General features: G+C 42.1%; 2 protein-coding genes across 3 annotated transcripts in view; one reads left to right on the top strand and one right to left on the bottom strand.

The window, feature by feature from the left end:
• LOC111960188 (zinc finger protein 892-like) overlaps nt 1-11,628 on the bottom strand; it is an 83,021-nt gene that overhangs the window by 28,006 nt on the left and 43,387 nt on the right. The window lies entirely within an intron of this gene.
• The window catches only part of LOC111960438 (NLR family CARD domain-containing protein 3-like), a 24,735-nt gene continuing 17,146 nt past the window's right edge, over nt 4,040-11,628 (top strand). For both annotated transcript variants that reach the window (XM_023982432.2, XM_070437945.1), the window contains exons 1-2: nt 4,040-4,156; nt 5,024-5,140. In XM_023982432.2, coding sequence (XP_023838200.1) covers nt 4,074-4,156; nt 5,024-5,140 — 200 coding nt within the window. In that variant the 5' untranslated portion in view covers nt 4,040-4,073. The remainder of the gene's footprint in view (nt 4,157-5,023; nt 5,141-11,628) is intronic.

The following is an 11,628-nucleotide window of genomic DNA, read 5'->3' as shown; positions in this document are numbered from 1 at the left end:
CAGTGGCGAGCATAGCTTCTCTAAGTCGGGCGATCCTACCAGCGTTGAATTCAAGAACTTCCAAGGTCCACAATACTCTGCCCTGCGAAGCGACCGTTCGAATGGTGCTTCTCGATTTTGGTGTCCAGTTCAGCAATAGTAGCCTTAAGATCCTCAGCTAAAGCAACACGTAGTTCTCCCAAAGCCCGGGTAAGTTCTGTAAGTGTCACGTTGTTGCCTGTGCCTTCCGCCATGTCTGTCTCGTTGTTTGGTGTGGAGTAGGGCCTCCGATGCGACTTTATTGTCCTTTGGTCGCTTATTACTCGGCATTTTTACACAGAAAGTTACAATGTTGTATTAGAAAGAAACGTTTGTTGGAAAAGTATCATAAAGTAGGTTAAGTTAGATTAATTTCGCAAAAAAGTTGCAGGAGCCTCTCACACGCCGCCGTTCACTCCAACATGCTAGCTCCGCCCATACTGCTCGTTCTGTGCGTGATTTCCTGCAAGACAGAAATGTCAGTGTTCTGCCATGGCCAGCAAAGAGCCGGACTCATCAATCCCATTGAGCACGTCTGGGACCTGTTGGATCGGAGGTTGAGGGCTAGGGCCATTCCCCCCAGAAATGTCTGGGAACTTGCAGGTGCCTTGGTGGAAGAGTGGGGTAACATCTCACAGCAAGAACTGGCAAATCTGGTGCAGTCCATGAGGAGGAGATGCACTGCAGTACTTAATGCAGCTAGTGGCCACACCAGATACTGACTGTTACCTTCTGATTTTGACCCCCCCTCCCCTTGTTCAGGACACATTATTCCATTTCTGTTAGTCACACATCTGTGGAACTTGTTCAGTTCATGTCTCAGTGTTGAATCTTATGTTCATACAAATATTTACACATGTTAGTTTGCACATGTTTGCACATGTTAAGTTTGCTGAAATAAAGAGGAGTCCATCAGAGGAAGAAGAGGAGTAAAGAGGATGTTTCTTTTTTTTCCTGGGTGTTTATATTATATACAGTAATCCTCGTTATCGCGGGGGTTACGTTCCGAAAATGACCCGCGATAAGTGAAATCGCCGAAATAGAAAACTTTTTTGTTTTTTTACAATTAGCAACTATTACATGTATACAAATACAGTGACTCACGTGTAGGCCGTTTCGTCGACATTATGGGTTTAGGAGATGTTCGAAATTACAAGATAATTTGGCCAACTTAATGTAAATTTGCCAAGCTGTTTTATGTACGTACACATAACTGCACGAGACGACAAAATGATAGCACAATTCGTAGCATGTTTTGATACAAGAAGCGGGAGTGAGTTTTTAGCGAATCAGAATGCAGAGCACAATGCACCAAAAAAAAATAAAAAATGCATTATGAAAATCCGCGAAATAGCGAATCCGCGATAAGTGAACCGCGAAGTGGCGAGGGATCACTGTATATTAGATGCGTGCGCGCGCGCGCACACACACACAGTACCAGACAAAAGTTTGGGCACACCTACTCATTCAAGTGTTTTTCTTTATTTCTACATTGTAGAATAATAGTGAAGACATCAAAACTATGAAAGAACACATATGGAATCATGTAGTAACCAAAGAATTGTTAAACAAATCAAAATATATTTTATATTCTTTAAAGTAGCCACCCTTTGCCTTGATGACAGCTTTACACACTCTTGGCATTCTCTCAACCAGCTTCACTTGGAATGGATTCCAACAGTCTTGAAGGAGTTCCCACATATAATGAGCACTTGTTGGCTGCTTTTCCTTCACTCTGCAGTTCAAATCATCCCAAATCATCACAATTTGGTTGAGGTCTCATGATTGTGGAGTCCAGGTCATCTGATGCAGCACTCCATCACTCTCCTTCTTGGTCAAATAACCCTTACATAGCCTGGAGGTGTGTTGGGTCATTGTCCTGTTGAAAAACAAAGGATAGTCCCACTAAGCGCAAACCAGATGGGATGGCGTATCACTGCAGAATGCTGTGGTAGCCATTGCTGGTTATGTGTGCCTTGAATTCTAAATAAATCATGACAGTGTCACCAGCAAAGAACCCCCATACCATCACACCTCCTCCTCCGTGCTTCATGGTGGGAACCACACATGCGGAGATCATCCGTTCTTCTACTCTGCGACTCACAAAGACACGGCGGTTGGAGCCAAAAATCTTGAATTTGGAATCATCAGACCAGAGGACGATTTCCACAGGACTAAAGTCCATTGCTCGTGTTTCTTGGCCCAAGAAAGTCTCTTCTTATTGGTGTCCTTTAGTAGTGGTTGCTTTGCAGCAATTCGACCATGAAGGCCTGACTCACACAGTCTCCTCTGAACAGTTGATGTTGAGATGTGTCTGTTACTTGAACTCTGAAGCATTTATTTGGGCTGCAATTTCTGAGGCTGGTGACTAATGAACTTATCCTCTGCAGCAGAGGTAACTCTGGGTCATCCTTTCCTGTGGCGGTCCTCATGAGAGCCAGTTTTATCATAGCGCATGATGGGTTTTTGGGACTGCACTTGAAGAAACTTTCAAAGTTCTTTACATTTTCCAGATTGACTGACCTTCATGTCTTAAAATAATGATGGACTGTTGTTTCTCTTTGCTTATTTGAGCTGTTCTTGCCATAATATGGAAAAGGTCTCTTACTAAATAGGTCTATCTTCTGTATACCACCCCTACCTTGTCACAACACAACTGTGGCTCAAACACATTAAGAAGGAAAGAAATTGCACAAATTAACTTCTAACAAGGCACACCTGTTAACTGAAACGCATTCCAGATGACTACCTCATGAAGCTGGTTGAGAGAATGCCAAGAGTGTGCAAAGTTGTCATCAAGACAAAGGGTGGCTACTGAAGAATCTCAAATATAAAATATATTTTGTTAACAGTTTTTTTGTTGTCTTCACTATGTAAATATAAAGAAAAACCCTTGAACGAGTACGTGTTCTAAAACTTTTGACCGGTTGTGTGTGTGTGCATATATCATTTTTTTGTTAGGGGGTAGATCAGCTTTAATATTGCAGATATATTGTGGCTTCCATCAATGTAATTGTCTGCATCATTTCCAATCCACCATATTTATTTTGTAAATTATCTAAAATATTTATTTTAAATATATTTTCCTTTTATTATTTTCACCTAACCCGACCATCCCTCCCCTAATTGGAACAAACTAATGGACAACAAGGCTTCTACTTCCAGCTTATACATACTATATACATTTTACGGACACAGTATATTTTAGTAATTTTGTTTGTTTTTANATACATACTATATACATTTTACGGACACAGTATATTTTAGTAATTTTGTTTGTTTTTAGTCCCATTCTTCAGCTCCACTCAACCCCTTCCATCTAGCTCTGAACACGATCCAGTTTTGATTTCTATTTGGCATATATTTTTCAACTGTGCTGTGATGTTTCACAAAAGTTAAGCATCTCGGCTAACATTACTATTTTTATTTTCCTGTCACACAAACGTCTAATACTTTCTCTGTGCATCGGACACTGCAGCTCAACCACTGTAAATACACCTCTATGCGCCGTGAATATTATGTTAGGGGGCGTGTACTTCCAGGTATGAAAAAAACTATTTGAAACGTTTTTATTTGTTTTCTGTTATTCTATGCCCAATTTTGGAAACCATAAACGAGAATGTTTTACTTTTGATGACATGTGGCACTTTTGTGTAACATTTTCTTTTTATCATGTTGGCCATGTGGGGACAAATTCATTCAGTTTAGAGACTAGTGATTAGGCCTCATATTATATATATATTTTTTTAAGTAGGCCTCATTTGTTGTTTATCGAAAGTGAAAGTATTCACAATTGTTAACTGCGTAGTTGGAGAGGAGCAAGCAGCAAGGTAAGGACTAGCTGAGTCTATAATATTTAAAGCAAAATAATGTAAAATGAAAAACCATATTACAACATTAGTACAACATAACACAAGTTATAACTTCAACATGATGGGTGCACAAATTGCACAAAGTTTAGCCTACTTAGTCAAGGTTGATGACTGTCTCAACTTGTTTTAATTTCCACAACAATAGGTTATTTATCGTAGCGTACCTCGTCTGCACAGCCTAAAATGAGCCTCCAAGGAGATAGACAGAAGGGAGGCAAGACCTCCAAAGGGAGTCTCTTTGAGAAACCTGACAAAGAAGCCCAAAGGTAAGACGAGCGCTGTTGTCTCACAATGTAAATCATTTTGACAATGATAATGGGGTTGAGTGGAGCTAAAGAATGGGACTAAAACATTTAAAAAAAAAAGATAACTATTGTGAAATATACTGTGTCCGTAAAATGTATATAGTATGTAGAAGCCTAAGCGTTGTTGTCCATTCACGTGACAGGGCATAACCCGGTTCAACCCAGAGCAGCTTAATCGAATCCACTCAGTCTCACCCACTTTTCACAAGTGTTTCTTCGCGCACAATATTGGGCAGCATTTTGGTGAGAGCACATGGCTACTGAGTATCGTAAGATAAATTGTTAAAGAAAATGGACGCATGCCTCCTGGAATGCATCACGTCCTGTGCCCCTTTTTGGTTTCTGTCTTTATGGTTTGTTTGTAGTTTGTTGATTCATTTTTAACTTGCATGGGTTTCAAATGTGTTCCTGAGCCGGAGAATGGCCACTGTGACTGAAATTAGAAAAAGTACTTTCTACTCCACTCTACCTGCTCAACCCAGATCCAAAAGGACCTGTCACTTTTCCACCATGTAACATATACACTTATAATCTACTATTTAGGGGCTAATGTGTACATTCAAATAAAGTGTTGCCATCATTACCATTGTTTACTTATAAAACCTACTTCACAGCTGATTTACTGTTTTGCTTTTGTGGTTTATCACTGAAGATAATCAGGATAATAATTTTGTAGCAAGGTCAGAAAAGCACCTGCCCTTTAAGATGCGCAGTACCTACTCTTTTCTGACCTTGCTTCACTTGCATCAAGCTCGGTGTAATCTGCTGTGCCAACTAAAACCATTTGGTTTGTTATTCACCTCTAAAAGTCTCTTTGTTGTATTGAAGCACAATCCAGGCAAAAAGACCTCATTCACCTGCACCCACCTGTGTGTCCATGAAGAGTGACTGGTCAATAGATGCTCCAATAGACCTCCGCAAAGGAGACTTTTATAACAAACAAAGGTAACAAAGAACATACATTAACATTTTCCACTATTTGAAAACATCAAAGTGCATTATCAGTGGAACAATTATTTTTCTAAATGAAACTCAGAGTAAATGTGATTGTGTGCTTTGGACAGGGTCCAGCAGGAGAGGTCAGTCTCACATGAACCCAGCATTGTGTCCTTTAAAGGGATACTTTGGGATTTTGGCAATGAGGCCATTTTGGTCATTTTCACACCCCTTTTATTTTTTCCATATTTTGTTGTGTTACAGCCTGAATTTAAAATAGATTCAATTTAGATTTTGTGTCACTGGCACACACACAATACCTCATAATGTCAAAGTGGAATTATGTTTTTAGAAAATGTTACAAATTAATTCAAAATGTAAAGCTGACATGTCTTGAGTCAATAAGTATTCAACCGCTTTGTTATGACAAGCTTAAATAAGTTCAGGAGAAAATATGTGCTTAACAAGTCACATAAGTTGCATGGACTCACTCTGTGTGCAACAATGGTGTTTAACATGATTTTTGAATGACTACCTCATCTTTGTACCCCACACATACAATTATCTGTAAGGTCCCTCAGTCGAGCAGTGAATTTCAAACACAGATTCAACCACAAAGACCAGGGAGGTTTTCCAATGCCTCACAAAGAAGGGCACCTATTGGTAGATGGGTAAAGGGGGGAAAAAAGCAGACCTTGAATATTAATTTGAGCATGGTGAAGATAGTTTTCTCCTGAGGATGGATCAACAACATTGTAGTTACTCCACTATACTAACCTAAATATGATGGTGGCTGCATTGTGTTATGGGTATGCTTGTCATCGGCAAGGACTAGGGAGTTATTTAGGATAAAAATCAACAAAATAGAGTACATGAAAAATCTTAGAGGATAACCTGGTCCAGTCTGCTTTCCAACAGCTGTAACACAACAAAATGTGGAATAAGTCAAGGGGTATGAATTCTTTCTGAAGGCATTGTACTTCCCCAGCGAGTTCAGATGAACTCGTAGACAGGGCTGCTAACTTTCGAAGATAGCTTGGAGAGAGATTTCCTACGGTTAAAGTCATTGGCGCCACCCCTAGTTGAGGAAAATTGATGTTTTAAAGCTTATTTCCTGCAATTCTACATTGTTTAGGCCCTTGACCAGGGTGAAATATTTGTATTTTTTTTATCACAGGTTGGATGTATTCAGGATTCTTTTTTAAAGTCGAATACACACTCAAAATTCAACCACTTGGTTTTAAGTTATTTTAGATTATTTGGGCATAGTATTTAGAGTATGTTAACTGGGGGAGATTGAATTACATTGGTTTTTGGTTAGAACATGCTAATATTAACAGTTGGTAGCAGTGACTAACCATATGATGGATTGCAGTCTTTCCTTGTCCATAAGAAACAAACATGTAAATATGTCATTAATTTGGGTGAATTAGGCTATCCCTTTTAAAATAGGACCACAGAAAATCATCCTGCCTAGAGGTAGCTCTCTAAGAGGGTTGGCCACCCCTGATCTATGTTTACAACAGTGGAAGCTCCTCAGAGGAGGAAGGGGAGGACCATCCCCTTTTTCTACCCAATTTCATGATATCCAATTACGATCTTGTCTCAACTCCCGAACGGGCTCAGGAGAGGCAAAGGTCGAGTCATGCGTCCTCCGAAACAGGACCTGCCAAACCGCACTCCTTAGCACCCACGCGCTTAACCCGGAAGCCAGCTGCACCACTTTGTCAGAGGAAAACCGTTCAACTGACGACCGAAGTCAGCCTGCAGGCGCCCAGCACACCACGAGTCGCTAGAGTGTGATGAGCCGAGTGAAGCCCGTCCAGCCAAACCCTCCCCTAACCCGGACAACGTTGGGCCAATTGTGCGCCACCCCATAAGGGACTCCCGGTCACGGCCGGATATGACACAGCTTGGGATTGAACCCGGGTCTGTAGTGTGATGCAGTGCCTTAGACCGCTGTGCCACTCAGGAGGCCCCTCAGTGAATTTCATTTTAAAAAAGTAATACATTTAAAAGTTTGCCTTTTTAGATTAAACTATACTAAATACAGTGGGGAGAACAAGTATTTGATACACTGCCGATTTTGCAGGTTTTCCTACTTACAAAGCATGTAGAGGTCTGTAATTTTTATCATAGGTACACTTCAACGGTGAGAGAGGGATTCTAAAACAAAAATCCAGAAAATCACATTGTATGATTTTTAAGTAATTAATTGCAAATTTTAATTGGCATGAAATAAAGTATTTGAATATATCAAAAAGCAGAACTTAATATTTGGTACAGAAACCTTTGTTTGCAATTACAGAGATCATACGTTCCTGTAGTTCTTGACCAGGTTTGCCCACACTGCAGCACGGGGATTTGGCCCACTCCTCCATACAGACCTTCTCCAGATCCTTCAGGTTTCGGGGCTGTCGCTGGCAATACGGACTTTGGCTCCCTCCAAAGATTTTCTATTGGGTTCAGATCTGGAGACTGGCTAGGCCACTCCAGGACCTTGAAATGCTTCTTACGGAGCCACTCCTTAGTGCCTCTGGCGTGTGTTCTCGGGTCGTTGTCATGCTGGAAGACCAGCCACAACCCATCGTCAATGCTCTTACTGAGGGAAGGAGGTTGTTGGCCAAGATCTCGCGATACATGGCCCCGTCCATCCTCCCTCATACTGTGCAGTCGTTCCTGTCCCCTTTGCAGAAGGCATCCCAAAGAATGATGTTCCACCTCCATGCTTCACGGTTGGGATGGTGTTCTTGGGGTTGTACTCATACTTCTTCTTCCTCAAACACGGTGAGTGGAGTTTAGACCAAAAAGCTCTATTTTTGTCTCATCAGACCACATGACCTTCTCCCATTCCTCCTCTGGATATCCAGATGGTCATTGGCAAACTTCAGACGGGCCTGGACATGCGCTGACTTGAGCAGGGGGACCTTGCGTGCGCTGCAGAGTTTTTAATCCATGACGGGGTAGTGTGTTACTAATGGTTTTCTTTGAGACTGTGGTCCCAGCTCTCTTCAGGTCATGACCAGGTCCTGCTGTGTAGTTCTGGGCTGATCCCTCACCTTCCTCATGATCATTGATGCACCACGAGGTGAGATCTTGCATGGAGCCCCAGACCGAGGGTGATTGACCGTCATCTTGAAACTTCTTCCATTTTCTAATAATTGCGCCAACGAGTTGTTGCCTTCTCACCAAGCTGCTTGCCTATTGTCCTGTAGCCATCCCAGCCTGTGGCAGGTTCATCAATTTACCTGAATGTCCTTACACAGCTCTCTGGTCTTGGCCATTGTGGAGAGGTTGGAGTCTGTTTGATTTGAGTGTGTGGACAGGTGTCTTTTATACAGGTAACGAGTTCAAACAGGTGCAGTTAATACAGGTAATGAGTGGAGAACAGGAGGGCTTCTAAAAGAAAAACTAACAGGTCTGTGAGAGCCGGATTCTTACTGGTTGGTAAGGTGATAAATACTTATCGTCATGCAATAAAATGCAAATTAATTACTTAAAAATCATACAATGTGATTTTCTGGATTTTTGTTTTAGATTCTGTCTCTCACAGTTGAAGTGTACCTATGATAAAAAATTACAGACCTCGCCTCCCGGGTGGCGCAGTGGTCTAGGGCACTGCATCGCAGCGCTAGCTGCGCCACCAGAGACTCTGGGTTTGCGCCCAGGCTCTGTCGCAGCCGGCCGCGACCGGGAGGTCTGTGGGGCTACGCACAATTGGCCTAGCGTCGTCCGGGTTAGGGAGGGTTTGGCCAGTAGGGATATCCTTGTCTCATCGCGCACCAGCGACTCCAGTGGCGGGCCGGGCGCAGTGCGCGCTAACCAAGGGAGCCAGGTGCACGGTGTTTCCTCCACACATTGGTGCAGCTGGCTTCCGGGTTGGAGGCGCGCTGTGTTAAGAAGCAGTGCGGCTTGGTTGGGTTGTGTTTCGGAGGACGCATGGCTTTCGACCTTCGTCTCTCCCGAGCCCATATGGGAGTTGTAGCGATGAGACAAGATAGTAATTACTAGCAATTGGATACCACGAAAATTGGGGAGAAAAGGGGGTAAAATTTAAAAAATATATATAAAAAAATATATAATAATAATAATTACAGACCTCTACATGCTTTGTAAGTAGGAAAACCTGCAAAATCGACAGTGTATCAAATACTTGTTCTCCCCACTGTATATTCATGTCACCAAATAATCAATTAAAACACACTATTTTGCAATGGTCTACAGTAGCCTCAACAGCACTCTGTAGGGTAGTACCATGGTGTAGGCGGAGGACAGCTAGCTTTCGTCTTCCTCTGGGTACATTGACTTCAATACAAAACCTAGGAGGCTCATTGTTCTCACCTCCTTCCATAGACTTACACAGTGATTGTAACAACTTCCAGAGAAGGTCCAACCTCCAAGCTATAAGAGCTCTTGCAGCATGAGCTGACATGTTTTCCACCCAATCAAAGGATCAGAGAATGAATCTAGCACTGAAAGCATAAGCTACAGCTAGCTAGCACTGCAGTGCATAAAATGTGGTATAGTTGAGTAAAAGAGAGAAAAATACAATAGTTGGAACAGTTTTTAACAAATTAATTTCTTCAAAAATGAACAAGAAGCAAGAGGGGGAGAGATTTATTTTCACTTTCATTTTTGCTTACTTAGCTAGCAAATGCAGCTAGCTAGTTTAGCCTGCTCAAACACCCTCCTCAAACAGAGGGATGCTATGTTAGCTAGCTGGCTATGACTATCCAATGCAACACTGGAACTCTTCCAAGTCAAGGTAAGTTTTTGGTTTTACACTGACTGGCCCCATGGCAATAAATTAGTAACTGCTTACTGACTATACAGTCGTGGCCAAAAGTTTTGAGAATGACACAAATATTTATTTTCACAAAGTTTGCTGCTTCAGTGTCTTTAGATATTTTTGTCAGATGTTACTGTGGAATACCGAAGTATAATTACAAGCATTTCATAAGTGTCAAAGGCTTTTATTGACAATTACATGAAGTTGATGCAAAGAGTCAATATTTGCAGTGTTGACCCTTTTTTTCAAGACCCCTGCAATCTTCCCTGGCATGCTGTCAATTAACTTCTGGGCCACATCCTGACTGATGGCAGCCCATTATTGCATAATCAATGCTTGGAGTTTGTCAGAATTTGTGGGTTTTTGTTTGTCCACCTGCCTCTTGAGGATTGACCACAAGTTCTCAATGGGATTAAGGTCTGGGGAGTTTCCTGGCCATGGACCAAAAATATTTATGTTTTGTTCCCTGAGCCACTTAGTTATCACTTTTAAGTTCAAAAGGAGGGTGGTGCTTGGAATCATTTGTTCTTCCTCTGTCAATCATGGTTAACTGCAAGGAAAACACGTACCGTCACCATTGCTTTGCACAAAAAGGGCTTCACAGGCAAGGATATTGCTGCCAGTAAGATTGCACCTAAATCAACCATTTATCGGATCATCAAGAACTTCAAGGAGAGCGGTTAAATGTTGAGAGAAGGCTTCAGGGCGCCCAAGAAAGTCCAGCAAGCGCCAGGACAGTCTCCTAAAGTTGATTCAGCTGCGTGATCGGGGCACCACCAGTACAGAAATTGCTCAGGAATGGCAGCAGGCAGGTGTGAGTGCATCTGCACGCAGTGAGGCGAAGACTTTGGAGGATGGCTGGTGTCAAGAAGGGCAGCAAAGAAGCCACTTCTCTCCAGGAAAAACATCAGGGACAGACTGATATTGTGCAAAAGGTACAGGGATTGGACTGCTGAGGACTGGGTAAAGTCATTTTTTCTGATGAATCCCCTTTCTGATTGTTTGGGGCATCCGGAAAAAAGCTTGTCCGGAGAAGACAAGGTGGCGCTACCAACAGTCCTGTGTCATGCCAACAGTAAGCATCCTGAGACCATTCAAGAACACGCCAGGAATAAAGAATGGTACCAACACATCCTCCAAGAGCACTTCTCCCAACCAGCCAGGCCAGTTTGGTGACGAACAATGCCTTTTCCAGCATGATGGAGAACCTTGCCATAAGGCAAAAGTGATAACTAAGTGGCTCAGGGAACAAACATAATATTTTTGGTCCATGGCCAGGAAACTCCCCAGACCTAATCCCATTGAGAACTTGTGGTCAATCCTCAAGAGGCAGGTGGACAAACAAAACCCACAAATTCTGACAAACTCCAAGCATTGATTATGCAATAATGGGCTGCCATCAGTCAGGATGTGGCCAGAAGTTAATTGACAGCATGCCAGGGAAGATTGCAGGGGTCTTGAAAAAAAGGGTCAACACTGCAAATATTGACTCTTTGCATCAACTTCATGTAATTGTCAATAAAAGCCTTTGACACTTATGAAATGCTTGTAATTATACTTCGGTATTCCACAGTAACATCTGACAAAAATATCTAAAGACACTGAAGCAGCAAACTTTGTGAAATAAATATTTGTGTCATTCTCAAAACTTTTGGCCACGACTGTTAGTCAGTAAGCAGTTACTAATTTATTGCCATGGGGCCAAGCA

This window comes from Salvelinus sp. IW2-2015, linkage group LG37 (assembly GCF_002910315.2).
Source record: "Salvelinus sp. IW2-2015 linkage group LG37, ASM291031v2, whole genome shotgun sequence".
Lineage (NCBI taxonomy): Eukaryota > Metazoa > Chordata > Actinopteri > Salmoniformes > Salmonidae > Salvelinus > Salvelinus sp. IW2-2015.
The sequence above is the reverse complement of the archived record's forward strand: the minus strand, read 5'-3'. Positions and strand labels throughout refer to the sequence as shown.